Here is a 16,279-nt window from a genome sequence, read left to right on the forward strand (position 1 = left end):
TCATCTTCAGCTTTCTAGCAGACACCTGAAGGTTTTGGGCCAAAATTGGCTGGTATTTAGAACTGTTCATAATTCCCTCCACCTTGACTAAAGCCCCTGTTCCAGCTGAAGAAAAACAACCCCAAAACATGATGCTGCCACCACCATGCTTCACCGTGGGTATGGGGTTCTTTTGGTGATGCGCAGTGTTGTTTTTGCGTCAAACATACCTTTTGGAATTGTGGCCAAAAAGTTCAACCTTGGTTTCATCAGACCATAACACATTTTCCCACATGCTTTTGGGAGAGTTGATGTTTTTTTTTTTTTTGCAAAATGTAGCCGGGCCTGGATGTTTTTCTTTGACCCTACCTCATAGTCCAGACATATGGAGAATACGGGAGATTGTTGTCACATGTAGTACACAACCAGTACTTGCCAGAAATCCCTGCAGCTCCTTCAGTGTTGCTGTCGGCCTCTCGGCAGCCTCCCTGACCAGTTTTTGTCGTCTTTTCATCAACTTTGGAGGGATGTCCAGTTCTGGGTAATGTCACGGTTGTCCCATATTTTCTCCACTTCTTGATGACGGTCTTCACTGTGATCTAATGGTGTGGAAATGTTTTTGTCCCCTTCTCCTGACTGATACCTTTCAACAATGTTTGAAACATTGACACTTTGTAAGCTCTCTGTGAACCCTGGCTTTTGCTGGAGGATGCAACTGAGTAAATGTCTGAACTTTATTTGGGGTTAATCAGAGTCATTTTCATTGATGGCAAGCATGAACCTAAAAAGACTGGATGCTGGAATTAAATCAAAAGGTGCTTCAACAAAGTATTAGTTTAAGGGTGTGCACACTTATGCAACCAGCTTATTGTACTTTTTTTTTTTATTTATGTCCCCCCCCCCAACAGATTTGTTTCATCTCATCTCCTCTAGCCGCTTTATCCTGTTCTACAGGGTCGCAGGCAAGCTGGAGCCTATCCCAGCTGACTACGGGCGAAAGGCGGGGTACACCCTGGACAAGTCGCCAGGTCATCACAGGGCTGACACATAGACACAGACAACCATTCACACCTACGGTCAATTTAGAGTCACCAGTTAACCTAACCTGCATGTCTTTGGACTGTGGGGGAAACCGGAGCACCCGGAGGAAACCCACATGGACACGGGGAGAACATGCAAACTCCACACAGAAAGGCCCTCGCCGGCCACGGGGCTCGAACCCAGGACCTTCTTGCTGTGAGGCGACAGCGCTAACCACTACACCACCATGCCGCCCGCAACAGATTTGTTTTTTAATTGAATTGTATAGCTTATAGGTCACATTAAAAGGTAGGAAAAGTTTTGAAATTATTTATTGTGGTCTCGTTTTTTTTTACATCAGAAAAACCTATCATTTTAACAGGGTGTGAACACTTTTTATATCCACTGTATGTTCAGAGTCCTGGTACTTGGCTACTTCAGTCAATTTTCTGGACTTCATGTTCAGAGTATGCAAATTACCAACTTTTGAATAGCGATCAATTCTATAATGTCTGAGCTCTGTATTAAATCCTTGACTGAATACAACCCTCAAGCTCAAGCAGTGACAGTAAGAAAAGACACCACCGTAAAGTTTTAATGTTAGACACTTATAGCGTAAACCATAATCAAATAAATGTAATAAATTAACTCACTTTCAGTATAGTAATGAAGACGCCTTAACAAGGAAGAACTGTAATTAAAAAAAAAAAAAGTCTGCGAACAATAAATAAAGCCACTGTGTAATAACCTCAATCCAAATGGTTTGTCTTTCTGAAAGTCAATTTATTAAATAAAGAATAATGTGCAGTTTATTTTACATATAGATTAAATTTGAACACTCAATATATACACTTCTATGCACATATTTCACAGATGTTGACAAAGTGGATGTCAAATTCACTTAATCATTTCATTAAAATGCCATTGTTGCTGCAGTGCTGTAAAATAGGGTTATGACTGAGTGTTTTCAAAATTTCTACTTTCCTGATGTTGCATTTGGTGAACTTTTACTCATATATTACTTTTTTGAAGTTATTTTTATTGGGTCATGCAAAAACCTCCCACACCCAGCATCACCTCACTTTTGATAAATACATGTATATTAAATAAATAAATCATGATTATAAAATAAATTCATTGAAAGGTGTGTAAAGTACTTTTATATAACAATAAATTGCTTAACAATTGTAATAATTATAATTGTTAATACAAATTTATTAATTATTAAATTTGTATTAACAATTATAATTAACTAACAATTGTATTATTAACAATTATAATGAACAATTGTAATAATTGTTAATTAATACAAATGTAATAATTTATTATTAAATTTAGGGCAGCACGGTGGTGTAGTGGTTAGCGCTGTCGCCTCACAGCAAGAAGGTCCTGGGTTCGAGCGAGGGCCTTTCTGTGCGGAGTTTGCATGTTCTCCCCGTGTCCGCGTGGGTTTCCTCCGGGTGCTCGGGTTTCCCCCACAGTCCAAAGACATGCAGGTTAGGTTAACTGGTGACTCTAAAATTGACCGTAGGTGTGAATGTGAGTGTGAATGGTTGTCTGTGTCTATGTGTCAGCCCTGTGATGACCTGGCGACTTGTCCAGGGTGTACCCCGCCTTTCGCCTGTAGTCAGCTGGGATAGGCTCCAGCTTGCCTGCGACCCTGTAGAAGGATAAAGCGGCTAGAGATAATGAGATGAGATTATTAAATTTGTATTATTATTACAATTGTTAAGCAACTTATTGTTATATAAAAAGTAAGTAAAAGTTCACCAAATGCAACATCAGGAAAGTAGAAATTTTGAAAACACTTTCAGTCATAACCCTACTGTAAAAGTTACGCACATATTTCCCATTACACTATGAGACATCAGTGTTCCCATTGAATACATAAACATTTATAAGCAGTACCAGTCAAAAGTTTGGACACACCTAATTCAAAGTTTTCTTTATTTTTATTAATTAAAAAGACACTTCATGTCTTAAAGTAATGATGGATGTCGTGTCTCTTTACTTAGTTGTTCGGTTCTTAGCATAACATGGATTACTACAGTTGTGGTATTATTGTTATTATTATTATTAAGTCTCAAACACATTAAGAAGGTAAGAAACTCGTCCACTAATTAACTTTTGACGAGGCACACCTGTTAACTGAAAAGCATTCCAGGCGACTACCTCATGAAGTTGGTTAAGATAACGCCAAGTGTGTGCAAAGCGTCATCAAGGTAAAATACTGGATACTTTGTTTTTGTAAACACTTTTGTTTACCACATCATTCCATACGTTATTTCATTGATTTGATACCTTCAGTATTGTTCTACAGTGTAGAAAAGTCAAAATACAGAAAAAGAAAACCCTATATGAAGGAGCAGAGTGGGGTGTCCAAACTTGACGGGTACTGTATATGAGGCAGGGTGTTTTAGAGGAAGTGCAAGTTTTATCATACAGCTGAAAAAAGCTTCATCATTCTCCATCACTGTAGTCTGCAGCGTGAGCGTCCGGCTCTGCATTGTTCAACAGGTCCACTAATAAAGAGATGAGCTGGCTGTCCTGAGTGCTCTTCATTTCAACACTACAGTCAGAGGTTAAAGGTCGGAGGTTACGATGAAGCATAGCCTGCAGAGAGGTGCGTAACGTCCACAGCAGCTCCCAGGTTGGAGCAGACAGATCCCACCGTACGAGAGAACGGCCCGGCATGGTCACCTCCACCCGGTCACCATACGCTGCAAGAGAGAGAAGGAAGGAAGGAAGGAAGGAAGGAAGGAGCAAGCACACGAGAGAGAAAGGTGACAGACAGAAGGAAGGAAGGAAGGAAGGAAGGAAGGAGAGAGAGCATGCGAGCGAAAGAAGGATGAAGCAAGCACATGAGTGAGAGAGAGAGAGAGAGAGAGAGATGTTAAACTGGTCTTAGTGTGTGTCTCCTTCTGCATGTCTCAAATCATTCTCTAGCTGCTTACATCTCTATTTGTCCTGCCTGTGTCTCTTTTGATACGTACAACTCTCTCCTTTTCTCACACGTATATATATATATATATATATATATATATATATATATATATATATATATATATATATATATACATACACACACACACGTATGTACGTACACTACCGTTCAAAAGTTTAGGGTCACCCAGACAATTTCGTGTTTTCCATGAAAAGTCACACTTTTATTTCCCACCATAAGTTGTAAAATGAATAGAAAATATAGTCAAGACATTTTTCTGGCCATTTTGAGCATTTAATCGACCCCACAAATGTGATGCTCCAGAAACTCAATCTGCTCAAAGGAAGGTCAGTTATAGCTTCTCTAAAGAGCTCAACTGTTTTCAGCTGTGCTAACATGATTGTACAAGGGTTTTCTAATCATCCATTAGCCTTCTGAGGCAATGAGCAAACACATTGTACCATTAGAACACTGGAGTGAGAGTTGCTGGAAATGGGCCTCTATACACCTATGGAGATATTGCACCAAAAACCAGACATTTGCAGCTAGAATAGTCATTTACCACATTAGCAATGTATAGAGTGGATTTCTGATTAGTTTAAAGTGATCTTCATTGAAAAGAACAGTGCTTTTCTTTCAAAAATAAGGACATTTCAAAGCGACCCCAAACTTTTGAACGGTAGTGTATGTATTATATATAAAGTTTTACCACGCTCGATCAGGTTACAGTCCGTGAGGAGGAGGAGGGCCAGAGGATGGACTGCAGAAGAGTCTCTGATAAAGACGCTGCCATTCGATTTCACTGCAGAAAAGAACGTGAGCCAGCGACTGGGAAGCTTTCTCTCGGCCCTGAACGAACACACACACACACACACACACACACACACTCAAGGTATTTTCACAGACTTCTGTATTAAACATTTAAAATAAATTATTTTTTCTTTTATAAAGCACCATTATGCACTCCATGTCTTTTTTTTTTAAATAACTATTTGGATAAAATATATAATGTAATAAATATATGTCAAGAGTTAGTGCAGAATGTTAACAGGGTTACTCAGTGACCTGTTGACGGAGGAGCGGTGGAGTAACACCGGTCCACTCTGAGTGCGGTAACACAGGTCGTTGGGCCGAAACCTGCCCACTTTGCTTACCACGCCTCTCTTCACCTGAAAAGAACATAAGGATGAGGATTAACATTCAGACATCAAACTTAACACGCTGTAGCAGCTTTAGTGTCATTTAGGCCCTGTCCACACGGCAACGGATTCAGGTGAATCTGATAAAATTGTTTATCGTTTCGGCCTGGCGTCCACACGGCACCGGCGTGAGAAAACAGTCGCAGTAAACTTAGGATATGAAAGGTGACCCAAACATCTACGCATTTCGACTTACAGTGCTTACACAACGCCAAAGCAACAATGCATTTTGGGGGCACTGACTATTTGTTTTTGTTTGTTTGTTGCCTGATTTCAGTAAAGTTCATTTATTCCCAAAACAAGCATACTTTGTTTTTTTTTCTTGAAACAAGATGAACCGCATTTGACAAATGTCCAAAACGAAATCTTTTGAGAATGGGTTCCAGAGTGAAAAAATCTGGCAACGGCGCCGTTGCGAAGTCGTCTGGATGAGTAGAATGGATTTGTTAACGATGACATCACAACCACATGACTGTCAGTGCTTCACGCTGGGAAGAATTGTAACGAACTTGATGCGAGTTGTCAACAAATCCTATAACTTGGTTCATGAAACGCACTTACAAAATATTTTCACTGTGAATATTTATTGTGTAATGGTGCAAAGTGAGAGAGAGAGAGAGAGAGAGAGAGAATAGCCCTTAGGGCAGAGTCTTTAGTCCAAACACTGCGGAAGCAGTACCAAACCGTGCACCGCCCGTGCACTTTCCAGAAACAAAAACAATCCCGCCAGCAAAAATAGGGGAAAAAAGGAGCGATCTCACCTCTTCAGATGTTGGTTTAAGTCCGACAATACATTCCTCAAAAAGGGCGTAAAACAACAAAATAATCCATCAACGTGTAGCATTCAATTTATTCCGGACCATTAAAGAATTCTGGAGGATATCAGAAAGTTGGCGTACCGGCTTCCATCTACCCCCATTCATTCCTCTTTCCGCGTCTTTCGTTTTACACTACTGATTAATAATCAAAACTTTATGTGGCTGATGCTACAGAAGAAGGGGTTTATGCGCATGTGTCTACTTCTATTGTTCTGGTGTCTCCGATGGGACCGTCTTACAGCGCACGTAGAGGTGTGGCATGTGTATTGCATCGTTTTCAGCAAGCGTTGCGTTGCCATATGTACCTGATATTTTTTTACTGATCCGTTGCCCATGTGGACGCGATATTTAAAAAAAAAAAAAAAAAAAATCTCGTTGCCGTTGTCGTGTGGATGTTGCCTTAATCACACTGTGGTAGTGTCACTCAGTAAGGTCTCATTAATGAACACACCCACACACACTGTTTATTATGGGGTTAAACCATTTTCCTACCCCACCGTTAACAGCATCCGATGCAATGATTTCTTTTAGACTGTATTTGAATTCATTTAATACTCGAAAGTAGGGCTGTGCGATATGGGAAAAAATGAATATCCCGATACATTTTCTCCATTTCACGATATTCGATATATATCTCGATATATTTAAATCTCCTCTAAAGGACCCCATGAAATCTAACTTTTACTCTTTTCACTACAATCCCTGCAGATTAAATAACATTCTTGGTTAACTTTACAGGTGGTTTTCAGCAACACATTTTAAATTGTCATGTTGGTGATTTAATCACAATTGAATTGAAATAAGACTATTTTTATTCAACAAAGATGTGGCACAAACTGCAAAAACAATCTTGAAAATTGCAACAAAGAGGCAAAACAATACAGAGCTGCTCAGAGCTCAAACCAATAAAGCGCAAGCTCAACACTGAGAAAGACATTTAGCCTAAATAAGAAAAGTGCTCATTCATTAAATTATTTTAAAAAAATAGATCTCCAAGCTATTAACCTGACTACTGAGAACCACTGGAACATTCACAATAGAGAGAGAGATTGAGGGAGAGAAGAGAGAGATCTGTAAAATATCATTTTTCTCTTTGCGCACTTTTAAACTGAGTGTTTTCTGGCTCTGCCTCTGTGACCAGGCAACTCGTATTTGGGATCGAGTGTGTTTGGTAATTTTTGGAAGCCTGGTTTTTCCACTATACTAACTGGGATCATGTCTTCAGCAATGACGTTAGTGATTGCATCCGTTATAGCTCTCCATCTCTGACTCGTTTTCTCATATGGGGGGGCTTTGGAGAACGAGGCTGCTATGGTCATTTGTTTAGCCCGTGGGGGGTTTCAGCTCGTGGGCAAGTAGTTCGGAGTTTAAGAGACTCTTCATACTGTACCGGGTGAGTTTTCAGGTGAGGGAACATATTTGTAGTGCTGCTGCCTTTCGTGATGACAGGGTTTTTTTGCACACTTTACAAACTGGCATTTGCTGTTCCACGTCCTCCTCGCGATATCCAAAAAAATGCCAGATGACTGACCCCTTACTAGTTCTTTTAGGAACCAATTCGTCTGCTTCCATTTTTAATTTGTCGCTGAAATTGACAGAGCTTACACGGTAGCCTACGCAACACCAGCGATTGCACGAACTGAGTCAGCGCTGTAAACCGGAACCAGGAAATCTTCCTGCCGGCAGTGTTGCCAGATACTGCTGACGTTTTCCAGCCCAAAATATGTTCAAAACCCGCCAAAATGCACTTAAAACCACCCAATCCGGCAACACAACCGCAACTAGAAAATCTTCCCGGAAGTTCCTTTCAGCACCGAGATGTCGCCTGGGATTGGTTGGCGAGTGCGTGACATTTTGTTTTCTTTACCCTTAGGCAGCCTCTCACGTTACTGCCTGAGGGACAGGGAGAAAACCACCGGGAAAGGTTTTAAACAAACGCAACAAACACAAGTCGGAAGATGACCATAAAATACGCGATAGTTACGATATAATAATTTTATGTATCGCACACAGAATTTTCGGCGATATATCGAGTATATTCGATATATCGCACAGCCCTACTCGAAAGCATTCACATCTTGGTATAAACAGACCCAAGAGAACGAAAAGTAAAGCATGGGCTTTGAGCTTTACTCAAAAGTTGACTACATTTAATTGTAAACATCAGAATAAATAAAATCCCCCCTCCCCCCCAGTGTAAACCCCTATATATTATTAAAAATAAATAAATAACCCAGACACCTGGATGAGGTTGGGGTAAAACCCTGCCAGCAGCACGGCTTTCAGAAGCTCCTCCTGACCGCTGTGCTGATTGAGCAGTGATGAAGGGCGGAGACATTCAGCAGGGTGTGTGACTAGCTCCGCCTCCACCAGATTCTCACTGAACTGCTGAGTTAAACCTGCACGAGAAAATATTAACATGTTAGGACCGGATATAAAGACACGAAATATAAAAAAAAGTCATAATAAAGGAAAAAAGATAGTGATTTAAATGACCGTTATCGAACTCTAGATGACGTTTTCTCGACATCTTTTATTCTTGTGCCAATGAGGTATAATTAATCAAATACATAAAACATATCGCTGCTATTAAAATCATAATTAAAATGCCTCTTGGACTTAAAACAAATATAGCCACAAGTGGCGATCATCAGGGTACAAGCATATCACAGAAGTTGCAAACAAACAATGTTGGAATTAGGGCAGTTAGTACTTCTGAACACGTTCGCATAAGTAGCCAGGTACAACCACATACGACTTCAAAATTTGTAGCTTAAAAGCAGATACACAGAACCTTTATTTTTAAATATATTTCTGAGTGGATTGTATCTCCATACTTGACTTTTGTATGCTGCATAAAATGTACCAAAAAAAAAATTGAGAGTTAAAAATCAACCACAAAAGTTGCCATTCGAGCTGCCCTGCTGAGCCAGCCGGCCCCGAGCGCATGACGTCACAGCAGGAACCGGTTTTAAGGCCGCACTGCAAAAAATGGCCTTTCAAAAATAAGAAATAAAAGATTAAAACAAAGCATATTTGCTTGAATCAGGTGAAAAAAAATCTGCCAATGGAACTAGTCAAATTTGACTTGGTAAGATTTCTTAAAGTAAGATGAAAAATCTAACCTGTTTTTAGATGAAATAATTCCAAAATAAGATTGGAGAACTTATTATGCGAGATCTGATTAACTCAAAATAGTCAAAATAGTTCTTATAACAAGATCGTACTTCTTACATTTAGCCGTTCAAGTCATTTTTATTTATTTCATTTTAAGGGTATTTCGCTTAAATTCATGACAAAGTCTTAGCAGTAAAAACTGAATTTAAGATAAATATACTAATATTAGGATTGTTAAATTCTACAACTAAGCATTGCTAGCTTAAAAGATTCTCCTTTTGTGACCTGTAATTAGTAAAATACTCTAGATATGAGACCAGAGACTATCTTGAATCAAGTTGACGACACGTGTAGCATTGCAACAAGTTTTTTTTTTTTTTTTTCCCATTTCAACATTCAAACATTAAAACATCTCTTAAGATTCCACTTCCCCAGGACCTCAGGCACCAAAAAAAAAAAAAAAAAAAAAAAAAGTCTACGCATTTTGACTTACAGTGCTTACACAACGCCAAACCAACAGTGCATTTTGTGGGCACTGACTATTCCATGGATTAAAGCAAAAAAAAAAAAAAATTATTTGACTGAAAATTTACGGGGGGGGGGTGTTATGGGTGGATTTCGATGAAATTCTGAGAATGGTTGACTTAGAACTGATAACTTTATTATCAATTAATTAATGGATTAATATATTCAATTTATTGCACTCTCTTTCCATTGCTTCCGTATATTATTCTTTTGTGGCAAACCACACAAATGCAAGCGCCTGGAATGTTTAGTTTTTTGCACCATGAACTAAGGTGGGGTTTACATTAGACCGTATCAGCGGATCATCAGATTAACGTTTTTAAAACGATTAGCGTGCACACAGCAACACCAATACACGGATACGCTCGGCTCTGCAGGCATCCTGCGCTCCAAATCACTCCGCCCTGAACAGCGAGTGCCCTCTGGAGGGTGCGCACTCCGGCCCTGCGCAGCTCACAGAGCGCGCGAGTGAAGCACACGAGCAGTGATTCGGGACTGAGCCGCTGTGTGTGTGATCTCAGTGCACATCACTTACCACTTGCAAGTGGAAGGATGGCAAGCCTAAAGACAATCATAACTACACAATGGGCAGTATTTGCATCAGTATTTGCATTATTTTCATACTTTTATACTCTTTAATGAAAGGTGATACAAGGCGGAAGTCCGCGCCGTTTTTCAGCAGTCGCGTCACATGACCAACGCCAGCGAATCAGGAAGGTGGATGTCAAAGTGACGTTGTCCAATGACGACGCCAGCTAGAGCTCAGCACAGCGTATCCGCGTATTCTCAATGTTTACACAGCACCGGACCAGACACGATCTGGATTGAATACGTGGACCCTGGCGGATTCCCGTTTCCCGGCGTTTCCAGGCGTTTTAATGTAAACGGACAGTGCATCCGCGAAGAAAACGAGACAGATACGGTCTAATGTAAACTTGGCCTAAATGGCTTTCCGTTTTCACCTACTTAGTACAGCCAAGCCCACCTCCACTTGTTTTTTTTACACCTTTATCGATGGCAGACACATCAGTGCCTTCTTTCATGTAAAGCGCATCCATGCTGCCGAAACCGAAAGCAGAATGACATGCTCCTCTGTGCTCGACGTCAATATAGAAAAAAGTTTGGATCTTCGCTTAAATTAAAATTGGGGTTTGACCTTACTTTGTGTTGAATACGACTTCAAAAACAATTCAAGATTTTATTAAGAGAAATATTGTGGCCAACATGAGTGTTGTTACCTAAAAGATCACGTTAAGTTGGCTGGTATCTACTTTGCCTTCGTTCTCATTTTCCTCCATCATTTCATAGGCCGGAAACAGATGTTTTGACGTAATTCAACTTAGTAGGCTATGATTATTATTTAACCGTAGTCTTCTAGACATTTTGACTGTTTGGGGCATTGAACGCTGGTGTATGATTTTCAGGGAATAAAGTTTAGCGCATGTCGGAACATCATTGCGCTCGCAGCCTCCAACTCCTCAAACGTCCTTTAAATTGTGATATAACGTCGGCTATAAGGCACGATTCTAACATACCTTACACACTGGCCTAACGAAAATAATAATTGTTGGGGCGTCTGCTGATTTGTTAGCTATAAATTTAGGTCCAATTACTTCTGACAGTCTGCAAGCATTGCACCGTCAGGTCTTCAAGTCTGGCTGAAGCAGAGGAGCGGGCTTTCCGGGGTTTATTTTTTCTTTTAACATGCTCTATTTCTATATGTCCAGGTTTGAACTAAGTCATTTTGGCAAGATTTAATTTAATACAAAACAGAAATGGTCAGACACAAGCACGCCAAGCACATGGGAATGTATTTTGCCAATTTTGACAGCGCATGTTTTTTTAATGCCGCACCGTAGACAGCGAACGTTTAAACATGACCAAACATAGGAAATGAACGACACAAAGCATGGCTCAAAAACAAAAAAGTTAAATAAACCCTGCTGATAGTTGATGGTGTTGCAACACAGTGTTATAACCCAATCTCTACCCAACCACCCGTCATTTTAATTCTCCTTGGATCAGCACCGACCTCACATTTGGCCTTGGGAGAGTTCAGTTGACGGAAATCCGTCACACGACGGAAAACTTTAATCCATGCTATTCATGTGTACGAGGGGTTTACAGGATCAGGCACAAAAAAAACCCCAAACAAACAAACAAAACACTGAACTTAACTCACAGCATTCCAAAAAGACGTCACTAAAACGCCCTCCACTCACTCATAGCCTTTTTGAAGGCACTTGTCTGGTCTAGAGTATGTACAGCATCTAGAAGGAGCTCACTCTGAATGACTGAGAAAACAGTCGCAGTAAACTTAGGATATGAAAGGTGACCCAAACATCTACGCATTTTGACTTACAGTGCTTACACAACGCCAAAGCAACAATGCATTTTGGGGGCACTGACTATTTGTTTTTGTTTGTTTGTTGCCTGATTTCAGTAAAGTTCATTTATTCCCAAAACAAGCATACTTTGTTTTTTTTTCTTGAAACAAGATGAACCGCATTTGACAAATGTCCAAAATGTACGTACTTGTTTTAAAAAAAACCTTGTTTTATTTTCAAAGGTGCTCCAAATAAGACTTTAAGACATTTTGTTTATACAAGATTTTCAAGATGGACTGTCTAAAAACTAGCCTTTCTAGCTAAAAGAGGTTTTGCTTGTTGGGCAATTATAAGGGTGGCTAGATGTTTTGACTTGAAAATAGACAAATAAACTTCCTAAGATTTTTATTTTTTGCAGTGCAAGGCCTTAGACAGCTATAGACCAAAGTCATATAAATAAAAGTTTACGGTGAAAGTAAGAAATCCCGTTACCGACTTGCTCAACTAAGACTGATTTGACTTCAATGATTGTGGGTTGACTCTCATTAAAAAAAGGATAGGTGTTATAACTTATGCAACAGACATGTACATGCATGCATTTTCACTGATAAAATGTAAAAGGTGAATTAAATAAATCAGATGAACTGAGACGATCACATTCTGAAGCAAATTAAATAATCTTATACCGGTAACTTAAACACACAATACAAGTTACATGGATTAATCTAAATGCAGGTAAACAACGTGCTGTTTTGTATCCAAATGAGAGTCGCAGCTTACCCATCTGTGTTCTCGCTTCTTGAAGGCAGAGCTTGTGGCCGATTGTTTCGAAACAATCTGACTTTCAGTTCTCCGTTCATTCGCTTCTTCCACGTAAGGGCGAGATATTGCTGCTGAGGCAACAGATCCAGCGGAGAAATCAGACAGCTGGTCCACTCATTCTCCATTTTCTCCATACGGAGTACTCCGCCATTACTGCTCGGCTCAGGCAATTACTAAAACCCGGGACGGGATGTCACAGGTTTTAGCAACAACCCTCGGCTCACATAAATGCCTTGAGACCTCAAGAACGGCACAGGAATAGTTTTAAGCGTTAAGTCTAATAGTCATTTTTACGATTAAAATGATTCATACAGGTAGCAGTCTGAGTGAATGACCTTGACATCTGTGATGTCACCACAGGAAGTCTATCGGTCTCATCGCCATTTCCGCTATACTAAAACACAGAGCTGACTGCAACTCCGATCCTCCATTTTGAGCTAATTTATCGCCATGCCACGTAGATGTGTTGCTGGCCGATGCAGCAACACAACAGAAGGTGGATTTACATTGCATCCATGGCCCAAGAATGCTCAAACTGCAAAGATTTGGATGCATCTTGCGAGAAGTTTACGCGCACATTGGGTGCCAATGAAGTGGTCTCTCCTCTGCTCTGCACATTTTACTGAAGACTCGTACGAGACCTTTGATCTGTTGAGGAGCGTTGGCTATAAGCTTGTATTGAAAGAGGGTGCATTACCAACAATTAAAGGAAAAGAAAACAAGAAAAGGAAAGCAAGTTCAGTTGCACCAGTTCTCCCGGAGTGTGAGCCGAGCAGTAATGGTGGAGTACTCAGTATGGAGAATGAGTGGACCAATCGTCTGATTTCTCCGCTGGATATGCTCGCCTCAGCAGCAATATCTGCCCTTATGTGGAAGAAGTGAATGAATGAAGAACTGAAAGTCAGATTGTTTCAAAACAATCAGCCGCAAAGTCGGCCTTCAATAAGGTGAGAACGCAGACGGGTAAGCTCCGACTCTCATTTGGATACAAAAACAACACTACTCGTTGTTTACCTGCATTTAGATTAATACATGTAACTTGTATTGTGTGTTTAAGTTAGTGGTATAAAGATTATTGAATTTGCTTCAGAATGTGATCGTTTCAGTTCATCTGATTATTTAATTCGCCTTTTACGTTTTATCAGTGAAAATGCATGCATGTACATGTATGTTGCATAAGTTATAACACCTATCTTGTTTTAATGAGAGTCAACCCACAATCAGTGAAGTCAAATCAGTCTTAGTTGAGCAAGTCAGTAACAGTATTTCTTACGGAAGCTGAGAGAGGCCCTTCATATAATCCTTTTTTTTATTCACCTTGTTATCCCGAGATAACGACATAATTAATTCAGGATCTCGAGAAAACAAAACCGTTATTTCAAGATCTCGAGAAAAAACAATTATTCCGTGATCTCGAGTAAACAGCTGAGAAATGGTTCATTCAGGTGCGCCAAGAGACTTGTGATATGCTGACTTTGGGGCTATTTCTCATTCTGTATAGACGCAACTTTGGTCATTAGAATGTCTCCTCTGGGACCCCCCCCTCTCTCAAGGCATCGTAAAAAGCCATTTCTGCTCGGTTACATGTCCGCCAATTTCCAAGTCTTCATTGTCTGACCCACAGGGGGGCGCAGCTCTGCTAGAAATCTCAGCTGTTTTCTCAAGATCATGAAATAATTGTTTTGCTTTTTTGAGATCACGGAATAATTGTCTTGTTTTCTCGAGATCACAGAATAATTGTTTTGTTTTCTCGAGATCTCGAATTAGTTGTGTTGTTTTCTCAACATCCTGAATTAATTATGTCATTATCTCAGGATAACAAGGTGAATAAAAAAAAAAAAGAAGATTATATGAAGGGCCTCTCGCAGCTTCTGTAATTTCTTACTTTCACCATAAATTTTTTATTTATATATGACTTTGGTCTATAGCTATCAAAGGTCTCGGCCTTAAAACCGGTTACCGCTGTGACGTCACGCACTCAGGCATGGCTAGCTCAGCGGGGCAGCTCGAACACCAACTTTGCACTTGATTTTAACTCTGAAAAAAAAATATATATATATAATTCTTTTTGCCTAATTATGCAGCATACAAGAGTTAAGGATGGAGATACTGTCCACTCAGAAATGTATTTAAAAATAAAGGTTCTGCGCATCTCCTGCAATCATTATCAAATTTAAAAAGACGATTAAACTGTCTAGCCTTAATGTAGAGCAATGAAAAAAGGGACTTTTTGTTTTGAACACTCCATCACAGGTTCCCCACCCTGATCCGAGAGAACCCCTTGCCCAGGACCTTGTTAAACCAGGTGTGTAGGGAGCAGAGAAAAATGCCCAAATGTGCTGGGGGGGTGTTTCCTAAACCTTACAGCACAGAGAGATGCGTTTGGCCTGAAAGAAAGTGACTTGCCGTGTATAAAACGCAGACTGGCTGCTGAAAGACTGTTCGAGTCCAAATACTCCTGCCGCTCACGTCTGTCCTGTTGCTCTCGCCAACCCTGTACTGCTCGACTGAACACCAGATAATCACTGCAGCTCGAGCCACTCAGAGCCTCTTTAGCCTGCTGAGTGAGAGACGCAGAATTAATAACAGTTTCAGCTATAATAATAAAAAAAAAGAGCAGTTGTAATTTAATCCCGATGTTCCTTTCCACAGATTCAGCCTGTTTTGAGATTTACAGCAGTGCTTTCTCAATCTGTGTCACAATGGACCCCTTAGACTGTAAAATACAAGGTTAGTCAAAATTACGTGAACACTAATGGATTATTTTTCTCCTGAACGCGTGGTGCGCCGTGACCGCTACTGGCGTAATCGGGCCCTACTATTTTTGACACCCCCCAACAGTGACGTCAGACGTCTACTTCCAGATGGTGGAGCAGTACGCCATTATTGAACTTCCACTACAGATCCGATTGGCAGGGTATTTCCAACAGAATGGCGCACCGCTGCATTTTGGCTGTACTGTTCGTGCTTATCTCAACCACACATTTCCAGGTCGATGGATAGGTCACGGTGGACCATTGCCGTGGCCGCTACACTCCCCTGATCTGATGCCCTGTGATTTCTGGTTATGGGGTATGGTGAAGGAGCAGGAAAGTTTGTGATATCAATGCCCTCAAGGACAGAAATAAGGACTGTGGCATCATCTGTCCCCTGAGAAATGTGTGTGTACCGGCTTTAAATTGTACTGCTGCTCGAACAGGTTGAGACCATCCTGTAAATCATCTTACACATATGATGCACGTTTTGCAAATAAATGGTTTCTACCATTTAAGTGTTAACATAATTTTGACCAACCCTGGAAATTCTACATTGTACAAAGCTTGGGGGGAAAAACTAAAATGCTTCCTTTACATTACAGAAACTAAGCCAAACACACAAAGATTTACAGTGGGGCAAAAAAGTATTTAGTCAGCCACCAATTGTGCAAGTTCTCCCACTTAAAAAGATGAGAGAGGCCTGTAATTTTCATCATAGGTAGACCTGCACCAGGCTGGGAAGACTGAATCTGCAGTAGGTAAGCAGCTTGGT

General features: G+C 40.3%; 1 protein-coding gene across 2 annotated transcripts in view; it reads right to left on the bottom strand.

Annotated features, from left to right (window-relative positions):
* Positions 1-1,817: 1,817 nt before the first annotated feature.
* The window catches only part of dhx30 (DEAH (Asp-Glu-Ala-His) box helicase 30), a 55,348-nt gene continuing 40,886 nt past the window's right edge, over positions 1,818-16,279 (bottom strand). For both annotated transcript variants that reach the window (XM_060913919.1, XM_060913911.1), the window contains exons 16-20: positions 15,158-15,308; positions 8,202-8,359; positions 5,009-5,112; positions 4,653-4,792; positions 1,818-3,719 (exon numbers count right to left, since the gene is read on the bottom strand). In XM_060913919.1, the coding sequence (XP_060769902.1) occupies positions 3,460-3,719; positions 4,653-4,792; positions 5,009-5,112; positions 8,202-8,359; positions 15,158-15,308 (813 nt within the window). In that variant the 3' untranslated portion in view covers positions 1,818-3,459. The remainder of the gene's footprint in view (positions 3,720-4,652; positions 4,793-5,008; positions 5,113-8,201; positions 8,360-15,157; positions 15,309-16,279) is intronic.

Source organism: Neoarius graeffei, chromosome 1, assembly GCF_027579695.1.
Source record: "Neoarius graeffei isolate fNeoGra1 chromosome 1, fNeoGra1.pri, whole genome shotgun sequence".
Taxonomy (NCBI): Eukaryota; Metazoa; Chordata; class Actinopteri; order Siluriformes; family Ariidae; genus Neoarius; species Neoarius graeffei.